General features: G+C 35.5%; 1 protein-coding gene across 2 annotated transcripts in view; it reads left to right on the forward strand.

Annotated features, from left to right (window-relative positions):
• The window catches only part of HLTF (helicase like transcription factor), a 59,411-nt gene that overhangs the window by 29,147 nt on the left and 6,876 nt on the right, over positions 1-23,388 (forward strand). The window contains exons 14-24 of one of the 2 annotated variants that reach the window (XM_068982180.1): positions 195-284; positions 7,263-7,360; positions 11,614-11,757; positions 13,115-13,253; positions 13,984-14,119; positions 15,599-15,778; positions 19,748-19,872; positions 20,344-20,522; positions 21,675-21,800; positions 22,101-22,213; positions 22,775-22,955. In XM_068982180.1, the coding sequence (XP_068838281.1) occupies positions 195-284; positions 7,263-7,360; positions 11,614-11,757; positions 13,115-13,253; positions 13,984-14,119; positions 15,599-15,778; positions 19,748-19,872; positions 20,344-20,522; positions 21,675-21,800; positions 22,101-22,213; positions 22,775-22,955 (1,511 nt within the window). The remainder of the gene's footprint in view (positions 1-194; positions 285-7,262; positions 7,361-11,613; positions 11,758-13,114; positions 13,254-13,983; positions 14,120-15,598; positions 15,779-19,747; positions 19,873-20,343; positions 20,523-21,674; positions 21,801-22,100; positions 22,214-22,774; positions 22,956-23,388) is intronic. The other variant, XM_068982261.1, reaches the window with a different exon arrangement.

A 23,388-nucleotide genomic window follows, 5' to 3' on the forward strand; every position in this document is an offset into this window, starting at 1 on the left:
TGAGCTAGAAAGATGCTTAGTGTCAAAAGAGGCAGTTTTGGTTACTAGAAATTATTTTATATTTATTTAATAATACAAACTCTTGAAGTTTGTAAGTGGTATTATGTTTCCTATCCTTAGAAAGTTATCTGTACTTAAGTATAGGAGAGAATTAATTTTCAAATTTCTTAATGATTCTGTGGTTTGTACTTCAGCAGGATCTTCTAAGGTTCAAGAGGATGCAGAGTTTGAATGTGCACTTACTTCATCTACCCCTGCAGCAAAAAAGAAAATGTTGAAAAAGGGTAAGTAAATCTGCTTTTGTTTGGTTTATTTTTTCTGTTTCTCAAATGAAATTTTAAATGACAAAAGTATAAAATCATATTACTAGAAAAAAGTAGAGAAAAAATAGTCTCATTTTTTAAAGTACAATTTATTGTACTTGTATTTTCCTATTCTATTTGTTTTAGTTAGGTCAAAAATATGATGGACAGAGTTTTCTTACTCATCTGAGTAGCAGAGATATTGTTTCTAGTAAAGGCACAGAGCAATTTATGGCTGTTTTAAAACTTAATTTAATTTGGATTAATTAGAATTGTAAATATTTATTATTGGTATGAGAATTTGTTTTTCAATTAAAAATGTGAGTGATATTTATTATTTCTTTATAATTTGTAATTTGTAAGAAAGTGACACTGCTTAAGAGTCTAAATAGTTGAAATGGAAGGAGATTGGACTGCGGTTAAGGAGATCTAGCAAATTATTTTATCTCTGTACGTTAGTAACTTCTGTTTTACATATTGAAGATGCAGCAGACAAGTCTATTTTCATGGGGCTTATGTCTATTGATGAGGTGGAAACATAAACATGTAAACATAATTTAAAATGTTTTTAATTTATTTTTTACTTAAGTGTGGTTGCTTTACAGTATTATATGTTACAGGTATACAGTTTTTAAAGGTACTACTCCACTTATAGTTATTATAAAATATTGGCTATATTCCCCATGTTGTACAATATATCCTTGTAGCTCATACCTAATATTTGGTACTTACTCCCATATCTCTCCTTTGCCCTTCCCCATTCCTTCTCTCCACTGGTGACCACTAGTTCTCTATATCTGTGAGTCTACTTTTTTGTTATATTCGCTAGTTTGTTGTATTTGTTAGATTCTTCTTATAAGTGATACCATACAATATTTGTCTTCTCTGACTTACTTCATTTAGCATAATGCTCTTCAAGTCCAGTCATGTTGTTTCAAATAGTAAAATTTTATCTTTCTTTTTGAAAATATTACTTGTTTTGTTTATTTTTGTTGTTGTTCAGTCACTCAGTGTCTTTGAGACCCCATGGACCATAGGATGCCAGGCTTCCCTGTCCTTCACTATCTCCTGGAGTTTGCTCAAACTCATGTCCATTGAATTGGTGATACAATCCAACCATCTCATCCTCTGTTGTTCCCTTCTTCTCATGCCCTCAGTCTTTCCCAGGATCAGGGTCTTTTCCAATGAGTCGGCTTTTCCCATCAAGTGGCCAGAGTATTGGAACTTCAGCATCTGTCCTTCCAATGAATAGTCAGAGTTAATTTCCTTTAGGCTTAACTAGTTTGATCTCCTTCCTGTCCAAGGAACTCTCAAGAGTCTTCTTCAACACCACAGTGTTGGACCTCTTCATGGTCCAACTCTCACAGACATCTGTGACTACTGGAAAAACCATAGCTTTGACTAGATGGACCTTTGTCAGCAAAGTAATGTCTTTGCTTTTTACTACCCTATCTAGGTTTTTCATAGGTTTTCTTCCAAGGAGCAGGAGTCTTTTAATTTTGTGGCTGCGGTCACCATCTGCAATGATTTTGGAGTCCAAGAAAATGGTCTGTCACTATTTCTTTTGTTTCCCTATCTTTGCCATGAAGTGATGGGACGGGATACCATGATCTTCGTTTTTTGATTGTTGATTTTTTAAGCCAACTTTTTCACTCTTCTCTTTCACCTTTATCAAGAGGCCCTTTAGTTCCTCTTCACTTTCTGCCATTATTTGTTTTTAACTTTTTCTTTTGGCTGTACCACGTGGCTTGTGAAATCTAAGTTCCCAGACCAGAGATTGAACATGGGCCTTAGCAGTGAAAGTGCTGAGTTCTAACCACTGGACCACCAGTGAATTCCCCAAATTTCATTCTTTTTTAATGGCTGAGTAATATTCCATTGGGTGTGTGTGTGACATCTTTTTTTTTTCCATTCATCTATTGATGGACACTTAGGTTGCTCTGTATCTTGGCAGTTATAAATAACGCTGTTGTGAACATTGGGGTGAGTGTGTTTTTTTAGAGTTAGTGTTTTTATCTTTTTGTATATACCCAAGTGTAGAATTGCTGGGTCATATGGTTCTTTGAGAAACTACCTTACTGTTTTTCAGTTGCTGTACCAATTTTTATTTCCACTAATAGTATATGAGGGTTCCATTTTCTCTACAGCTTCACTAACATTTGTTATTTGCATTCTTTTAGATGATAGCCATTCTGACAGGTATGAGGTATTTGATACCTCATTGTAGTTTTGATTTGCATTTCCCTGATGGTTAGTGATGTTGAGTATATTTTCATGTGTGTGTTGGCCATCTATATTTCCTCTTTGAAACAATGTCTGTTCAGGTCTTCTGCCCATTTTTTAATTGGGTTGTTTGTGTTTTTGATGTTGAGTTATATGAGTTGATTGTATATGTTGGATATTAATCCCTTATTAGTCAAATCATTTGCAAATATATCCTCCCATTTAGTAGGCCTCCCATTTAGCTTATTTGTTTTGTCAATGGTTTCCTTTGCTGTGCAAAAGCTTTTAAGTTTAATCAGGTCCCATTTGTTTATCTTTGGTTTTATTTTCTTTAGGAGATGGATCCAAAAAATATTGCAGTGATTCATATCAAAGAGTGTTCTGTTTTCCTGGAGGAGTTTTATAGTATCTGGTTTTACCTTTAGGTCTTTAGTCTATTTTGAGTTTATTTTCATATGTGGTGTTAGTGAATATTCTACTTTCATTTTTTTACATGTAGCTGTCCAGATTTCCCATCACCCCTTATTGAAGAGGCTGTTTTCCATTGTATATTCTTGTCTTTTTTGTTGTAGGTAATTGATGATAAGTGTGTAGGTTTATTTCTGAGCTCTTTGTACTGTTCCATTGATCTATGTGCTGCAGCCATACTGTCTTGATTACTGTAGCTTTATAGTATAGTTTGAAGTCAGAGAGCATGATTCCTCCAGCTCTGTAAAAATCACTGCTACTAAACAGAAAACAGAAAAAAAATGAACCTATTTACAGGACAACAGTGTAGTCGCAGACATAGAAACCAGATTTGTGGACACAGTGCAAGGAGGAGAGGATGGGGCAAATTGAGAGAGTAGCACTGAAACATATAGACTACCTTATGTAAAATTACATAGCCAGTAGGAGTTTGCTGTATGACACAGGGAGCTCAATTCTGGTGTGCTATAACAATCTGGGGGGTGGGGGGGTAGGAGGGAGATTCAAGAGGGAGGGGACATATGTATACCTATGGTTGGTTCATGTTGATCCATGGCAGAAACCAGCATACTATTGTAAAGCAGTTATCCTCTAATTAAAAACAATTAAAAGAAAAAGAAAAAATGAATAAAAAGAAATGAGGACACTTTAAGAGACTTCTGGGAAAGCACCAAGCTCACTAATATTTGCATTATAGTACTCCCGGAAGGAGAAGAGGAAAAGAAAAAGCCTGAGACGTAATAGCTAAAAACTTCACTAACCTGGGAAATAGTCACCCAAATTGAGGAACAACTGAGTTCCATACAGGATGAATCCAGGGAGGAACATGCTAAGACATTGTAATTAAAATGGTAAAAATTAAAGAGTAAATATTTAATGCACCAAGGAAAAAGCAGCAAATAAACATACAAAGGAACTCTCTTAAGGATATCAGTTGATTTTTCAGCAGAAACTCTGCAGGCCAGAAGGGAGTGGCTTGATAAATTTAAAGTAATGAAAGAGAACAACCTACAACCAAGAATACTCTACCCAGCAAGAGTCTCCTGAAGATTTCATGGAGAAATCAAAAGCTTTACAGACAAGCAAAAGATGAAAGAGTTCAGCACTACAAAACCAGGTTTACAACAATTGTTAAAGGAACTTCTCTAAGCAAAAAAGGAAAGGCCACAACTAGGAACAAAATTACGGAAAGAAAAAACTCACCAGTAAAGGGCAAATGTACAGTTAAAGTAGAAAATCATCCTCATACAAAGCTAGTTACTGAGGTTAAAAGACAAAAGTAGTAAAATCATCTATGAAGCAGTTAAGGAATACACAAAACAATTAGATGTAAAATATCTCAAAAATAGTAATCATAAGGGAGTTTTAAAATGCATTTGAAATTAAGAGATTAGCAACTTAAAATAATTATGTACAAAAACCTTATTAGTTCAGTTCAGTCATTCATTCATGTCCAACTGTTTGTGACTCATGGACTGCAGCATGCCAAGCTTCCCTGTCCATCACCAACTCCCAGAGCTTACTCAAACTCATGTGCAATGAGTCAGTGATGCCATCCAATGATGGTGATGCCATCTCATCCTCTGTCGTCCCTTTCTCCTCCTGTCTTCAATCTTTCCCAGCGTCAGGGTCTTTTCCAGTGCATCAGTCCTTTGCATCAGGTGGCCAGAGTATTGGGGCTTCAGCTTCAGCATCAGTCCTTCCAAAGAATATTCAGGACTGATTTCCTTTAGGATTTACAAAACCTCGTGGTAATTGCAAACCAAAATCTATAAAAAATATACATACAAAAAAGAAAAAGGAGTGCAAGTATAACACTAGTCATCAAATAATAAGAGAACAAAAGAAGGGGAAAAAAGACCTACAAAAGGAAATCCAAAATAACTACCAAAATGGCAATAAGAAGATAGATATATATCAATAATTATGGACCAGATGTTCCAGTCAAAAGACATAGAATGAGACTTTCCTTATGGGCAGTGGTTAAGACTTTGCCTTCCAATTCAGGGGGTTCAGGTCAATCCCTGGTCAGGGAGCTAAGATCCTACATATTTGGGGGCCAAAAAACCCAAAATGTAAAGCATAATCATTATTTTAACAAATTCAATAAGGACTTCAAAAATGGAGCTTCCCTGGTAGCTCAGTTGGTAAAGAATCCGCCTACAGTGTAAGAGACACAAGAGACTCTGGTTTGATCCCTTGGTCAGGAAGATCCCCTGGAGGAAGGCATGGCCATCCACTCCATTTCTCTTACTTAGAGAATCCCATGGACAGAGGAACCTGGTGAGCTACAGTCCATAGGGAGGCAAAGAGTCAGACACAACTGAAGTGACTTAGCGAGCAGCAAACATGAAGAAAATAAAGTAAAATAGTGAAATAAATACTGACCTTAGGTTCCTGGTTAAAAATTACGAAAGGAGTACATCAAGGCTGTATATTATCACCCTGCTTATTTAACTTATATGCAGATTACATCCTGCGAAATGCCAGGCTGGATGAAGCACAAACTGGAATCAAGATTTCTGGAGAAGTGTCAATAAGCTCAGATATGCAGATGATACCACCCTTATGGCAGAAAGCAAAGAGGAACTAAAGACTCTTTTGATGAAGGTGAAAGAGGAGGGTGAAAAAGCTGGCTTAAAACTCAGCATTCAAAAAACAAAGATCATGGCATCTGGTCCCATCACTTCATGGAAAATAGATGAGGAAACAGTGGAAACAGTGACAGATTATTTTCTTGCTCCAAAATTACTGTGCATGGTGACTGCAGCCATGAAATTAAAAGACACTTGCTCCTTGGATGTGGAGCACTGAAGAACTGATGCTTTCAAACTGCTGTGTTGGAGAAGACTCTTGAGAGTCCCTTGGACTGCAAGGAGATCCAACCAGTTAATCCTAAAGGAAATCAGTCCTGAATATTCATTGGAAGGACTGATGCTGAAGTTGAAACTCCAGGACTTTGGCCACCTGATGGGAATAGCTGACTTACTGGAAAAGACTCTGATGCTGGGAAAGATTGAAGGCAGGAGGGAAAGGGGATGAGCGAGGACAAGATGGTTGGATGGTATCACTGACTCAAAGGACATGAATTTGAGCAAACTCTGGGAGATGGTAAAGGGCAGGGAAGCCTGGTGTGCTGTAGTCCATAGAGTCACAAAGAGTCAGACACAATTGAGCAACTAAACAACAACAACCTATTTAAGAAGGTGATATTTGAACTAGCAAAGAATGATGAGAAAGAGTTAAGTTTTGTCTAAAATCAGAAAATTAGAAATAGAAAATTCTTTTTAGATTACTCTTGACCCTAACTGTAAAAATTTTAAGAAATGTAGGACTTCTCTGGCAGTTCAGTGGTTAAAACTCTGTGCTTCTAATGCAGGTAGCAAGGATTAGATCCCTGGTCAGGAAACCAAGATCTCAGAAGCTGTGGGGCACAGCCTGCCCCGCCACCCCCCGCCCCCCCCAGAAAAAAAAACCCTCAGTTTATAGCCAAGGAACAGGAACACAGTGTACAGAACTGTAAATTACATTGGAAAACAAGTAAGCCATACGGTGAACCCAAAGATACTAGAGTGATCAGAGAGAGAAGCTGACTAGACAGAGGGAGCAGGCATCTGAGTCAGAAGTTGTGTCTTTTACAACAATCTCAGAAGTGATACACTATCATTTCTACCATATCCTGTTGGTCATGTTGTTGTTGTTTAGTTGCTAAGTTGTGTCTGACTCTTCACAACCTCATGGACTGTAGCACACCAGGCTCCTCTGTCCATGGGATTTTCCAGACAAGAATACTGGAGTGGGTTGGCATTTCCTTCTCCAGGGGATCATATACACCAAGTCTAGTTGAATGTGGAAGGGGGCTATACAAGATTGTGACTTTGGGGAAATAGATACCATTTGGGCCCATCTTGGAGTCTGATACCACATTAACTATAGTACAAATTCAGAAAACTGCATAAAACAAATTTTAATAACTATGAATAACCTAACAAGTATTAGGAGATAGTCCAAACTTCTTCCCTATGCCCTTTCTCAGTTATCATTCTCTACATTCCCCATAAACAGTCACTATTCAGATTTTTAGTTGTATAAAGTGGTAAGGTAAAATCTAGTTCCTGTTACTTCATTATGGTTAGAAACAGAAGTTTTTTTGTTTCTTTTTAATTCTAATTTCTCTTCATAGAGGCACATTTTTGACATATCTTTATTGACTTCATGTATGTTTGAGAAAAACCTGCTGAAGGATGTGTCGCTGATTCATTCTTTTAGGAGCATCTGCAGTGGAGAGTTCAAAGAAAACTGATGTTGAAGATAAACCAAGAACAACACTGATCATCTGTCCACTTTCTGTGTTAAGCAACTGGATGGTAAGTCTTTACAGCCCTTTAAAAATATAATTTATATTTGTCTTACACTATAAGAGAGTCATTCGTTGGGAGAAATATGGTTGGTTAGCACTTTATAGTTAAATTCAAATAATTGTTAGTTGACTTGGGGTTAATTTTACTGAATTGAAGTAGTTTTTCTCTGAAAATGTATAGTAGAGAAAGAAACATTGTCAGTTGCTATTGTAAGATTTGACTTATACTTCTGCCTCTTTCCTTTCTGTCTCCTGAAGTAGGAAAGGTGTATAGTTTAAGACCACACCATATTTATGAACTGTTGAAATCTCTTTCTGAAGTGCACCACTAATGATAACTTGTTTATTTTAACAGCTTATTACATTTAATGAGCTCTTATATGCTCAGTTTTTCCTAAACTCTTTTCATAGATTTTCTCAATGAATCCTCATAACTAGTATTCTCATTTTCCAAGTGACTGGATTAAAACACAGAGAAATTAAATAACTTGCCTAAGGTCGTCCAGCCAATAAATGATGGAGCAAGGAGATAGTGTCCAACATTCTGACTCTAGAGCCTATTCTTTTAAGCTACTCGCCAGAAAATATAGTCTTTTTTTTTTTCCTTCGAGATTGCTTTTCTGTTGTAAAACATTACATTGGAATGGAGCCTTTTTTTGTGTAGGAGCAGCTTGGTTCTATTTCCTTTCTAGTTTGACCTTCAAGCTGCATGTTTTAATGAAATAATGACTGTTGAAAGCATTGTGAACATAAAGACCACTGGATTTGAACTTCCATTCTTGCCACCTGCAAGGTTATCTGCATCTGTCCTCAACTTGCCTCCTTTTATCTCAGACGTGGAAGAGTTCCTACTCTTTATAAAGATCAGAACATGAGTCTGTACATTAGATTTCATCTCTTTCTGCTTTTGCATTTTGTCTGTTATTCTTCCTCTTGTCTGGTTATCCAGTCTCTCTCCCCTGGCTCTTTCATGAAACATACTCAGATCCTTTTGATTTTCAAATGCTTTCTCTTGAGTATGTCTCATATTTAATGATTATGTCTCATTTTAAAGGAGTGATGGTTGAACATATAGGGATAAGAATTAGAATTTTGCAATCTCTGCAAGTTGCTGTCTTCCAAGCCCCCCAGTGACATAACTGCACAGTACTGTAATAAGCAGGCTAGAAGTAACCTTTCCTTCCTTTCTTTGTCTTCAGATGTGGGAAAGAATCCAGTTAAAGGAGTAAAATACCAATCCCAAATACACCACATAATTTTGGGGGCTATTTAGGTTACCTGTCGTCCCAGTGGAAAATTAAGTAGTAACTCCTATTTCATTCACGCAGACAGACACACACATACAACCTACCACAGTGACCACAAACTCAATACTATAGGTTCTCTTTCACCAAGAGTTAATTTTCTTTTATGTCAAGTCTAATTTTCCACAAATATTATCTGTTCTGTTTAAAGGCTAACACATTGATTGGCTTTTCTCATACTGTTCTCTTTCTCCTTTCCTTTTCCACTTGATAAAATTCTTGATAAAATTCTCTTGATAATTGATAAAGATTTCTTAATAAAATTTCTGCATTTTCACCTTTAATGTTTCATGTTTTATCTTCTTTATATTTTTGCCTCTGCTGTTTCAGATTTCATTCTCTCTTTAGCTCACAGTAAGTCTGGGTTTTGCTCCTGTCTTCCTTAGTCTCGTCAGAGACTTCATTGTTGCTGTGTCCAGTGAATTCCCTTTATCTTTTCCCCTGCACTGACTTTCTTTTTTGTTTTCCTTTTATTACTTTTTGTTACCTGTTACTTTGTAAATCATCTTTAACCATTTTGGTAAATAGAGGGAATGAGCATAAATTACAAATTAAAAAATTAATCTTGTATTTGTTCTTAAAACTTTGATATTCTTTGGTCCTTCACTCAAGATTTTGTTTGCTGCCCCAGTGACCATTGTTTTTCTCCACTTCTTCCATACATCATATGTAGTCTGCCTTTTTTCTCCTAAGCTTTTTTTTTTTTTAAGTATTATGAAAATTTGTAATGAGATCCATGTTCAGTTCAGTTCAGTCACTTAGTCGTGTCCAACTCTTTGTGACCCCATGGACTGCAGCACGCCAGGCCTCCCTGTCCATCACCAACTCTTGGAGTTTACCCAAACTCATGTTCATTGACTCGGTGATGCCATCCAACCGTCTCATCCTCTGTCGTCCCCTTCTCTTCCCGCCTTCAGTCTTTCCCAGCATCAGGGTCTTTTCAAATGAGTCAGTTCTTCGCATCAGGTGGCTACAGTATTGGAGTGTCAGCTTCAGCGTCAGTCCTTCCAATGAACACCCAGGACTGATCTCCTTTAGGATGTACTGGTTGGACTCCTTTGCAGTCCAAGGGACTCTCAGGAGTCTTCTCCAATACCACAGTTCAAAAGCATCAATTCTTTGGTGCTCAGCTTTCTTTATAGTCCAACTCTCACATCCATACAGGACTGCTGGAAAAACCATAGCCTTGACTACCTTTGTTTGCAAAGTAATTAATGTCTCTGCTTTTTCATATGCTGTCTAGGTTGGTCATAACTTTCCTTCCCAGATGTAAGCGTCTTTTAATTTCATGGCTTCAGTCACCATCTGGAGTGATTTTGGAGCCCCCAAAAATGAAGTCTGCTACTGTTTCCCCATCTATTTGCCATGAAGTGATGGGACCAGATGCCATGATCTTAGTTTCTGAATGTTGAGCTTTAAGCCAACTTTTTCATTCTCCTCTTTCATATTAGTCCTCTCAATTTAAAAATCAAAAGTTTGCCACATTTGCTTTATATTTTTCTTTGCTGGAATATTTTAAATTGTGCCTCAGACCTCATGTCTTATCCTCCAATAGAAGCATAAGCTTTGCCCTTTAAATATTGCGCTCTCTAGCCTCTTTCCCTAAACCTACCTTTATCATTGTATTTGTTTTCCTTAGAGCATCTTATTTATTCCAGTGATTTCATGTACTGATACTGATAACTTTGAAGTCTATATCTACATTTGCATTATAGGCCAATATTTAAGTTTTTGTGGTGTATTTCTCCAGTTAGATATTTTAAGGTGACCAAAATTTTAAAATGTCTAAAATAGTAATACTCATTACCTCTTTTTCATCTTTATGCCTGTTTTTCCTTAATTTTTTTAAAAACTTCTTTGTATCATTATCACACAGTTCTTCTAGTAGTTTTTAAGTTTCAGAGTCTTCTTTTGATTTCTCCCTTTTCTTCATATTCCGTATTAGTTCTCAAGTCCCCATCAGTCCATGTACATATCAGCCGTTTCCATTCTGGGCTTTTGCCATTCTGGTTTAGGTCTTCATCTTTCATCATTTTTCACCTAATAGTTTCCCAGCTATGTCTCCTTAGTGTCTTCTCTTTCTCATCTTTTTTTTTCTGCTCAGAATCTCTCAGCTCTGTTGTTTTCATAAGTTTAAAAAACCCAAACAAAAAACTCTCTAAGTTTTAAAAACTGATTGTGTTGTTAAGGAGGGCAGTAACCTGGTCTTATTTTTTTCTTTAGCTGTATCATCTTTCTAGTTTATACCTGACGAATAGTAGTCTTATAATAAATGAATGAAAGTGGACACTGTGCTTGAAACTCTACCTACATTCATGAAAATATTCCTTACTGTTCTTTTATTGTTTAATTTTTAAAGATTAAACTGGAATCATTAAAGATCCTTTTTGTAGAATACTAAATTTGAGAAAACCTAATTACTGTCTTAAAAGAGCTTGCTGCTGCTGCTAAGTCGCTTCAGTTGTGTCCGACTCTGTGCGACCCCATAGATGGCAGCCCACCGTCCCTGGGATTCTCCAGGCAAGAACACTGGAGTGGGTTGCCATTTCCTTCTCCAGTGCATGAACGGGAAAAGTGAAAGTGAAGTCACTCAGTCATGTCCAACTCTTAGCGACCCCATGGACTGCAGCCTACCAGGCTCCGCCGTCCATGGGATTTTCCCGGCAAGAGTACTGGAGTGGGTTGCCATTGCCTTCTTTTAACTTCTAAAGATGAAGCAGCCGCTCACTGGTAGGGCCAGGCAAAATTTATATAATGTATTATTACTGTAAATATGTCAGTTTCTCTGGCAATAAAATATTAGTATTGTTATTGTTTTAGTTTAGATTTCGTGAAACTTGTTTTTATGGGATTTTAGTAGTTTGACTCGTCAAACTGCCAAGACAGTATATTTTATATACATATTAAACCTGATACTAATCTTCTCATTATTAAAATATTTCTAATTTTCTTTTAGGACCAGTTTGGACAACATATAAAATCAGATGTGCACTTGAATTTTTATGTTTATTATGGTCCTGATCGTGTTAGAGACCCAACCTTGCTTTCAAAACAGGATATTGTTTTGACTACATACAATATTTTAACTCATGACTATGGTGTAAGTGTGTTGATACTCAGAGATTTTCAGAAGTTGAATTTAAGAAATTGCTTCAGGTTTCTAAAGTGTTCTAAAATTTAGGCTTTATACTCTTCCTTTTTTTCTTTCTGAATATATAAGAAGTAAATAGGAAATTTTTAAAGTAAAATATTTTATTAAAATTAATTTTACCTACATCTTGTTACTTAAGTGTGGCTGCTGGAAAACTGAATATGACATATGTGCTTGCACAACATTCCTGTTGGACAATGCTACTCTAGACCCTTTTTTCAGAACCATTCACATGCATACCTATCCACATAACTTAGCATATAATGTCAGGAACTGGTGGGAGTGCCCTGAATCCCTTCTGTGGGCTCTACCTCCAAATTAAGGATCTCTGTTTCAGGAGTTGATGGGTTTCTTTAGATGTGGAATTTGCCACATCATCACTGCACAGATGGAGAAACTTGAGCATCAAGCTGTCCTTCCAGCTGTGATCATAGCTAGTGCGGGGACCCCGTCATCTGATCTTCTGGGGTGTGGGGCTGCCTGGCCCTCATGTACAGGTGTGGAGGGCAGGCCCTGGGTGTCACCTCTTAGAGGGTGATGCTGCTTCTGCCTCTCTAGTTGCCACAAGAGAAAATTGTTTTTTAATATTTTGCCAGAAAAAAAGAAGGTTCAACTTCCTTTAGATAATAATTTAGGAATATTTTATATTTAGACCACTTGAATTTTTAAATTTGAATTTAAGTGTATCCAGCAGTTTGTCAGTGAATTCTTTTTCTAATTTGAAATATTGTTTTCTGTCACAATGATTTGATAATTGTTTATTTAAAAATAAGCTTTTTTAATATCTGAAACTTAGGAGTTTCCCAATTCATTTAGGATTCCAATTGTCTAATTCCAGTTGTTAAGTGAAAATGTTCTCCAAAATACTTTATTATAAAAGTTTTAGTCTTCGGGTAAGAACATTGATTTTTACATTAAAAAGTCATTCTGTTATATTCAAATAATTTTTTAGCTGACATCATATGTCATATGTTTGACTCTGAGGCATGATAACTTAGTGTTTTGAACCATGATCTCAGCAGAAAGCTAGACAACCTGGATTTGAATGCTAGCTCAGCACTTCCTAGCTGTGGTACTTTGAGCAACATATACCATACCTTGGTGCTTCAATTTTCTCATTTGTAAAATAGGAATAATAATACTTTATAAGTTGGTGAACATTCAATAATTTAATGTATGTAATGCTTAAAGAAGTACCTACCACATAGTAAGTGATGATATTAAAAAATAAGAACTCATTATCAAATTACATAAAGTATTATCTTAATTTCCTGTGTTTTTAATTCATATGAAATATTTATTTTAGACTAAGGGTGATAGTCCATTACATAGCATAAGGTGGCTAAGAGTGATCCTGGATGAAGGACATGCCATACGAAATCCAAATGCTCAGCAAACAAAAGCTGTACTTGATTTAGAAGCAGAAAGAAGATGGGTTTTGACAGGTAATGATATGGATTTTGAGATAACATATACTATCTCACTGGATTTTGAGAGCATATACTTAGAAAAGTTAATTCCAAAATACATATTGTTAAGTAAGTTATGAGGTAACTTGTAAATTTGAAGTGGATATAAAGTCTCCAAAAATTAATTATAGAAATCATTTAATAAAACTGACTTTTTTTCTTAACTGCCTATGATACAGCAACATTTGAATTATAGTTTATTTATAGAACAGTCACCAGAATAATTTTTCAACATTGGATTTGACACTTTATTTATTTATTTTTTAAATTTTTGTTGGATTTGACACTTTAATTCTCCAATCAGAATCTTGATTTCTCTGCTTCCCATCTTGGAGCTTGTTTGCTACATGTGAACCTATACTGGAAGATGGGGACAAGAATATAAACTCAAAAATTAGTTTTTTTCTACTTGCTAGTGCTACTGATTTAAAAATCTGATAAGCAAATGTTCTTGATAAGGGGAAAGTTAAGTTTACAGGATCTGTGTTCTTTTTGTTAGTATGGCAAGTGAGAGCTAAAAGTTAGAGCCAGACTGGATTTTGAGATTGTGTATATGTTTAACAAAGCATTATAGTCACAGCTTAATAGTGGGTATGTTTAGAACTAAGTGCCCATTTTCAAGTGTTGTCTCAGTTAATTGGGCCAGGTGGATATTTTGATTGTGTACTCTTGCTGTAGAGTTATAAGAGTTTTATGTTCTTTTTAGGCACTCCAATTCAGAATTCTTTAAAGGACTTGTGGTCTCTTCTTTCCTTTTTAAAACTTAAACCATTTGTTGATAGAGAATGGTGGCATAGAACAATACAGCGTCCTGTCACAGTGGGAGATGAAGCTGGACTTAGGTAAGTAATTTCACAACTGATAGTTATAAATAATTGTTAGCAGCTTGAACCAGTTGCCACTTTCATTACCCCTTTAACCTGACTGTTGTGGCTTTCCTCTCCAAAACATGTTTACAGCTTAATGCATTTGACTCAAAATCTAATGATTCTTGTTTATGGAGATGAAAATTTCTAACTATCACTAAAAGGTTAATCAGACTTTCCCCTGATTTTAGTCAAAACTGTGAAGAAAGAGCAGAGCTATATGGTCTTTGTGTGTTGCTCTTACCCTCAAAACCACCATTAATAAACAGTAATAGGAAAAATATGCTCAGAGAATCCAATATGCACTAAATTTTCATAACTGATAAGTTTTAAGCATTAGATAGTTTTAGTGATAATTGAATGTTGTGATAATACAGTGGCATCACCAACAGTTTCTACAAGAGAGAAAGTTGTTTCTGGTGGAGATAGATAAAAGTTGAAAACATAAAAGTCAACTTGGTGATAGCCATTTTAAAAGCAAGGTATTCGGCTAACGTGGTTCACATATTTTGCTACAGTGGTGGGTTTCAGACAGGGTTTAGGATTCATTAGCAGTTTGTAAAATCATCAAGATGGCAGCTAGCATTATAGCTGCTCATTAAATAAAATGAAATAAAGTAGAAGATTTAATAAAACAGCAAAGTGTATCACAAACAATCATTTTGTGAAATATTCATTTCTGTCTTGTGTGTGTTTGTGTATATGTTTGTTGGATAGACTTCTTACTGTGAGTTATAGTGAAAAAGGTTCAAAAGCCACTAACCTAGCTTGTGGTATTGTCTACTTGATTCCTTAGAGTCAACTATTTGAATTCTAATTTAAGAAATTGTATAAATATCTTTTTTTAAAGAGTTGATACGCTTTCTTTTTTCCCTGATACTGAGAAAAGAGAGTGTAAAGGTTGTAGAATCTAAAAAGGCATTTATCCCTCTTCTGAATTGTCACATCATGTTTTTATTTTTGGTATTCATTATTTTATAAAAATTACTTATTTATGTACCTTGATTTTCATATTACTGGAGAAACTTTTTGAAGATAAGATCTTACTCATATTTGTGAACTTATGATACTTAGTATAATGCCTTGTGCTTAATAGGTGCTTATTAAGCATTTGAGTGTCAAACATTGGGTGATATAGTTGACAGAATTGAGAAATAAAAATGGTTAGTGATTAGAAAAATGGGGAGATGAGTGTAAGAAAAATAAGGACAGAATAAAAGATTAAACTGTGACAGGTACTGAATTGAGAGCAAATTTAGATGCATTTTGTTGCTCTGATTTTCTCTGTAGAAAATGTCTGTCATTATCAGATTGGATAAAAATCCCTAAACATTTTTTTTTTAAATCTTTACTAAGTTTATAAAACTAACAGATTAATATATTTTTTTTTGTTCTCATTGAATCAACTTATATAGGAATGAAAAGTTATATAATTATTTGTTTTATTTTGATTAGGCGTTTGCAGTCCCTAATTAAAAATATTACACTTAGAAGAACAAAGACAAGCAAAATTAAAGGAAAACCTGTTTTGGAGTTACCAGAACGTAAAGTATTTATTCAGCACATTACACTTTCAGATGAAGAGAGAAAGATTTACCAGTCCGTGAAAAATGAAGGCAAAGCTACTATTGGAAGGTATGGAGAAAGAAAGTCATTTTAGAAATCAGTTTTTTTCTTTGTTAACTTTAATTGAAGAGCCTTTTTAGAAATGTAAGTTATAAAAGCCTTCAGTACACTGAAGTATAATTTGTTTTTAAGTATTCAAACTGCTTTTTTATAAATTAATAATTGGAGTGAAATAGTATTATAATTCACCACGTAAGTAACTCCTACAGTTAGGGAAAAAAGTTTATGTGAAATGGCAAGTTTTGAATTGCTTAGTCAGAGGACCTTGCTTGCTTCTATTGCCGTTTTTGTGACATGGGAGAAGATTAAAAGCATTGAAAGAAGTATACATAGGGAAAAGAAACCTATTAAAGACTAAAACTTGAAATTTTTATAGCGTTCAGGGAAGATGATTTCACCAAGAAGGTAATACATGGGAAAGGATTTAAAGAAGATTGGGGCTAAGGGACATTTCTGGCAGAGGGGAACAGCAAGTGTAAAGGTCCTGAGTTGGGAGTAAACCTGAGGAACTTGAGCAACAAAGAGGCAATTGTGGCTGGATAATATGAGCAAGGTGGAAAATAGTAATGATGGTAGAGAGCTGTTGGAGTAGAGGCGGGTGACAATTATGTAAGGCATTGTGGCATATTTTAGGAACTTTGGCTTTTACTGTTTATGAGATTTAGGAACCTCTGAAGTGTTTTGAACCACAGGAGTGACTTAATTTTATTTTTATTTAAAAGTATCACTGGCTGTTGTGTTATTTAGTAATAAGGCATAAATAGGGAGAACAGTTGGGACTTCTCAGGTGGCACTAGTGGTAAAGCAACTGCCGGCCAGTGCAGGAGACATAAGAACCACAGGTTCGATCCCTGGGTTGGGAAGATCCCCTGGAGGAGGGCACAGCAACTCACTCCAGTATTCTTGCCTGAAGAATCCCCATGAACAGAGGAGCCTGGTGGGCTACCATCCATGGGGTTGCAAAGAGTCGGACATGACTGAAGCGAGTTAGCGCAGGGAGAACAGTGGCAGTAATCAAAGTAAGAGATGATGGTGTTTTCTTACTGCAGTAATAGTGATGAGGAGGGTGAGAAATGCCTAGATTTTGTTACATTTTGAAGGGAGAGCCAACAGAACTTGCCGATTTTATATAGTGTGCAGTGTGAGAGAAGTGGAAGATTACTGCAAGGTTTTTCACGTGAGTGACTAGAAGGATGAAATTGCCATTTGCAGAATATGTCTATGGAAGGAGCAGAATTTTTTCAGGGAAAATAAGAAACTCCACTTTGGACACATTGATTCTGTGATCCCTGTGTGTTTTCCAATTGGAGATGTCACATACTCGGTTGGATATGAGGTTAGAGTTCATAGGAATTATCTTGGTTTGATACAAATTTGAAAGTCACCTGTGTGTAAATGATAATTAAAGCCAGGGGACTGGATAAGGTCACCAAGAGAGTGAGTGAAGTTAGAGAAGAGTTCTAACAAGACAGAAGTAGCTGGTGAGGTAGGAGGAGGCTTCTACTTCAGTATCTGGCACTCAAAAGGAATTTCTTAAACTGAAATAATGATTTTCAGTGTAAGAAGTGATGCCAAGAAGTAGTTAGACTATTGGTAAATGTTATTGTATTTGAAAAGTTGAAAAAAAATCTTTATTGAAACTGTTCTTAAATAAGTATTTTAAAAATATCCTATTAGGTAATACATTTACAAACATTGAGCAGTTACTAGGTATTAATGCAATCATCTGAGAGTGCTTTATGTGTATTAATTCACAGCAGTTCTGTTAAGTCAGTACAAAGATTACCTACATTTTACTGAGGAAGAGTCTGAGGCACGGAGGCAGTTAGTTGACTTACCTTGTGTCACACAACTAATGACAGAGCTGGTGCTTAAACTCAGGCAGTTTGATTCTAGAATTTGTAAGTTTAATCTTTTTATTGCCTGTTCCTTGCATTTTTGAATGTTATTGTTATGTGCGTGCTCATTTGCATTTGACTCTTTGTGACTCTATGGACTGTGTAGACCGCCCAGGGAAGAATACTGGAGTGGGTATCCATTTCCTGCGTTGGTGGGTGAATTCTTTACTACTGTGCCACCTGGGAAGCCTGCATTCTTGAGTACTGAGAAGCATTTGTTGCCATACTACTACCCTTACTAATAATATTAGCACATATATATCATTCATTGTAGTTCAGCACTGTTGTAGACGCTTTGCATATGGTAACTTTTTTAATATAGCAATCCTGTTAGGTATATATTATGCCACTGTTACAACTGAGGAAGCTCAAGGCACAGGTTGAGAAACCTGCCCAAGGTTTCACAGTTAAACTGACAGAGTCAGGTTTTGAATTCAGATAGTTTAGCTCTGGAGTCTGTCCTCTTAACCATTAGGCTATATTTCTTCTATTGCTTTAATACTTAAATGTCAGATTGCCTTGGTATATAATTTTTGGATCACTCATTCTTCCTTCAGAAACTTTATTGTCTTTTTTTCTGTATTTTATATTGAATCTTTCCCTTGAAAACCTTGATTTTATTTTTATTCTTTTCTTTAAAGTCAAGCAATTTCACCAGGACCTCTCTCTGTTGATTATTTTCTTCCTGGAACAGGTGGTACCATTTAAATCTGCAGACTTCCAGGATTCCCCTGTACCCCACTTTGGGAAAGTGTTCTTAAATATTGCTTTCTGCTCCATTATTTTATTTCTCTGTGTAGGTTGGATAGTCTTTGTTTTTTCATAGGTATCATTTTACTCTAATCTTTTATATTTTTCTGTTTAATTTTGCTTTTCTCAATCCTGTTTCCCACATTCTTTCCTGTGTTTTTATCAGTGGCTAGTCCAGTGGCTCAGTGGTAAAGAATCCACCTGCAATGCAGGAGACAGGGGTTTGATACCTATATGGGGAAGAATCCCTGGAGGAGGACATGGTAACCCACTCCAGTATTCTTGCCTGGAGAATCCCATGGAAGAGGAGCCTGGTGGGCTATAGTCCATATGGTTGCAAAGAGTCAGACGTAACTGAAGCGACTGAGCAGACACCCACGCAGTCTCTTTTATGCTGGGTTTCCTGTGGCTTTCTCTGATAGTTCACTTTTCTCTTTCTCACTCTTTAGCTGTATGAGCTCATTTTTGATCTCTGTTTTGTTTTGCCATACCTTTTCAAAGTTTTGTCTCTGCCTTAAGCTATTGGTGTTTTTTTTAGGAGGAACTAACTGTTTTATTGAGTGGTATTATGGCAGAATTCTTGGTCATAATTTTTAATTTGTTCTGTGGAAACCTTTTTCTGGTGAGTTTTCTTTTGATGCTATTTGTTTTCTTCCTTGATCTGTGCTGATTATTACTCTTATATGAATGTATTGAGTTCTTTCTGGACTAGCTGTTTGCAAGAGATTCATCATACAAAGGGACAGGAATCATAGCTGTATGCTTGACTGGTAGGAAATATATCAGGGTGTTACATGTGAGTTCTTTCAACGGAGATTGGAAGCTTTAGGGTTCCCTATGATATGGAATGCTGTGCTTGTAGTATTTTCTAAAAGAAAAAACACAGTAGGTCAGTGTGTTTCCTTATTCAGTTTGTCTTCCCTTTGTCCTGGTATAAACTTGTCCTGGGATGTTCAAGCCATGAGCCACACACCCTGTTTTTGTTTCTGCATGTAAGAGATGGTGGCTTTCTCCTTAGGGCATGCTGTCTATTTTGAAGAGTTGTGCTCTGGCAGGTCTGCTTGAGATCTGCAGTCATATCTCTCATTATTTTCCTGTTTGACATTACTTGTAGTTTGCAGCCATTTCTCATATACTTTGCTTTATTGGTGTAAATCTCTCATGGTTTCATTAAAGGTAAGAGTTTACTTTTCTGTTTTCCATCCTTGTTTTGAAGTGATTTCTAGGGAAGAAGAGAACAATGCTATTTTTTTTGTGTATGTGTGCTGTTTTAGAATAGGAAATACTACTGTTTAGAGGCCTTCATAGTATTTAACATTTTTACCTCTAGGTATTTTAATGAAGGCACTGTCCTTGCACACTATGCAGATGTCCTGGGTCTTTTGCTTAGATTGCGGCAGATTTGTTGTCATACACACCTTCTTGCAAATGCAGTGTCTTCCAGTGGTCCCTCAGGTAGGTAAATGTGATTGGTTTACACATTATATTTGTTAGAGATATTTAAGTCAAAATAAGAAATTATTCATGTGGCCTAAATTTGGTTTGTCAAATGAACATTGATTTTTAGTATAGGACTCAACTAGAAATATACTCAAAAATCTCTTTAACAATGAAGTGGAATATTAATGAGGTTTTCCAGGATTTCCAATGATAGTCTTAGAAGAAAGGATCAAATCGCATCAGCCTTTTATTCTATGGCAGTACCTGCAGATTGTGTTATAATATTGTTTCTGTGTAAGGTGTGTTATGTGGAACTTCTGAATTTTTCTTAAAATTTCAAATTTAAATCATGCTTTTTACCTATGATAAAAAAATAAAAGACTAAGAACTGCCCAAGCAAAACTTTGCCCTGTATAAGGAAGATTAAGATTGTCTAGTCGTATTACAAGTCTTCCTCTGAAATTAATTATTCAGCCTTTTCTCTAGGGAATGATACACCTGAAGAACTACGGAAGAAGTTAATAAAGAAGATGAAGTTAATTCTGAGCTCAGGTTCTGATGAAGAGTGTGCAATTTGCTTGGACTCTTTAATGGCTCCTGTCATAACACATTGTGCACATGTCTTCTGTAAACCTTGTATTTGTCAGGTCATTCAGAATGAGCAGGTGAGTTTTATGCCTAGTACAAATTCAGTGTTTGATGGTGTGGAGTTCCAGTGTTGAGTATAATGAAAACCCAAGCCCAACAAAGACTATAAGGAGTTTTTCACTTGGGTTTGCTAGTGTACCTTTTATAGTTAATTTTATCACTGTTTATATTTCATGTAACTAAGCTCTTGTCTTATAAAAAGACATAGCTTTGGAGGTATATTTCATAGTCAGTGTTTTAATTCTACTGACTCTTCAGATCATTTCTAAGAAATAGACTTACAATGTGAGACACAAAGGTAATTTAAAATTTTCTAGTAAAACAGATCAATTTTTATAATGCATTTTTATTTATCCAGTATATCTAAAATATAAAAATTATTAATGAGATGCCTTATATGATTTTTTTTAAACTTAGAAGTTCAAGATTCAGTGGTATTGTACACTTAAAGCACATCTCAATTTGTCTTTGCCATATTTCAACAGCTTAGTTGCCATGCCATGGCTATTGGACTGTTATGTCTAGGTAGGTCTAAATTTATGTGAAGTGGAATAATCCTTTAAACAGTCCTTTTAAGGTACAATTTTTTTAAACATTTTTGTGGAGAGGTAATATACATATAGGGGAAAATGCACGTCTTGATTGTAGATAGTTTGAGACTCTTTTATTATAATGGTATTTGGTATGTAGTTATTTTAGAGATAGTCTTATCAGTATGCCTTGGTACAAAATAGACACAACAGACAACTGCTTTGAATGAACCTGCTAGGACTTAACACATCTGAACTACTTTATAAGCTATTAAGAAGGAATTGGTTTTCTTCTAAAGAGTAGTTTCAATTAATATGCTGAATTTTAATTAGCTCAAGAAACTGTTATTCATAGTTTCTTTATTTGGCTGAAAATAATATTTATTGTTTCAAGCTCGTGCTGCTAGTCAGGATTACCTACTTTTGCTCTCTTACCAATCCCACTTCCTGCATTAGAACATTATATCTGCCTGGAGTTCAGCATGTACAGATTTATCTCAAATGGATGAATCTAATAAAAGGTTTAATAAAATGCTATTAGGGATATGGAATTTACCTTGCCTTTTAAACATTTTAGGCAAATTTATATTTCTGTTCCTTTTGTTAAGTGTCACTTGTACTTTGTTCTTTCTTATATAGCCTCATGCTAAGTGCCCTTTGTGCAGAAATGATATACATGGAGACAGTTTAATAGAATGTCCTCCAGAAGAATTGGCATGCAACACTGAGAAAAAGTCTAATATGGAATGGACATCCAGTTCGAAGGTAAATATACATGTGCAGATATTTGAATATTTATGTTTATATAAATAATCATATTTTAAAATAATTCTGCTTTTAATCTTGTCACGAGTATTATACTTTGTTGGTGGTTACTGGCTTTTTGTTTATATCTAATGGTGAATTTAAGGGGAGAGAGAGGGTTCAGATTATGAAAAATATGATAGTCTCAATTTTTTTAAAAAATTAGTGATCTTTTACGTTTGCATTTTGGGGAGGTAATATGTCAGAACCTTTCTCTTCCCATTCAAAATGGAACCTAATGGGTGTCCTAATTTTTTTCAGATTAATGCTCTAATGCATGCATTGATTGATTTAAGAAAGAAGAACCCCAACATAAAAAGTTTAGTTGTTTCTCAGTTTACAACATTTCTGTCTTTAATAGAAACTCCCCTCAGGTAAGTTAAACAGTGTTTTCACTTTGAGCAAAAGGATTTTATATAAATGTTTTAATTTGAATAGCAAAAAAATGACATTATTTCTGTTTTAGCAGTTTTATTTATTTCATCTATCTAAAATAACAGGGCTTCCCTTGTAGCTCAGTCAGTAAAGAATTTGCCTGCAGTGCAGGAGACCCGTGTTCCATCCCTGGGTTGGGAAGATCCCCTGGAGAAGGAAATGGCAACCCACTCCAGTATCCTTGCCTGGGAAATCTCATGAATGGAGGAACCTGGTGGATTGCAGTTCATGGGGTTGCAAAGAGTCGGGCACAACTGAGCGACGAACAACACACAAAGTAACAGTAACAATAAAGAATATTCCTGAGAACTTAGAATTTTTAAGTTTAAGTCCGGAATTTATAGGAAAAAACGTTGACTGTAGAGCCTGACTTACTAGTAGATGATTGGTATATATTTGTCAGAAGAAATGAGTGAAAAAATTGGTTTAATGAACAGATTACAATTACTTAACATGTTTTTATAGTGTAGTAACTTACTTTCTTTTGTTCCCTCTATTAGAGCCTCTGGATTTGTATTTACTCGTTTGGATGGTTCCATGGCCCAAAAAAAAAGAGTTGAATCAATTCAGTGTTTTCAAAACACTGAAGCAGGGTCTCCAACTATAATGCTTCTATCCTTAAAAGCAGGTGGAGTTGGTTTGAATCTTTCTGCAGCTTCTCGAGTTTTTTTAATGGATCCAGTAAGTAATTTTATAGACTTTTTGATCTGTTACTACCTCTTTACCAAATAGTTTTTGGTTTATTTTTTAAAAGACCTTTATAGTTGTAACTGATTGTGAAAATTCTTAGGCAAACTTTAGAAATAGATAACAACTTAGGAAATGTGTTTTGAGGGCTTTCTCTTTAAGTGCTTTACATATATCAACTGAAATTCTCACAACATCTCTGTGAGTAGATCTTGTTACTTATCCCTGTTTTACAGGTGAGGAAACTGAAACCAAGATGTGAAATAACTTGCTGTGTCACACAGCTAGTAATACACAAATAAAGATCTGAGTCCATGTTCATAAGTATTGTGCTGTGCTTTTCTACTGTTCTTCTATATGCAGAATCTATTTCTGTTATTTCTAATGCTTTAGGGAAGTGTTTTCATTGATTTGGCCCATGAATAAT

Source organism: Capricornis sumatraensis, chromosome 1 (assembly GCF_032405125.1).
Source record: "Capricornis sumatraensis isolate serow.1 chromosome 1, serow.2, whole genome shotgun sequence".
Classification (NCBI taxonomy): domain Eukaryota; kingdom Metazoa; phylum Chordata; class Mammalia; order Artiodactyla; family Bovidae; genus Capricornis; species Capricornis sumatraensis.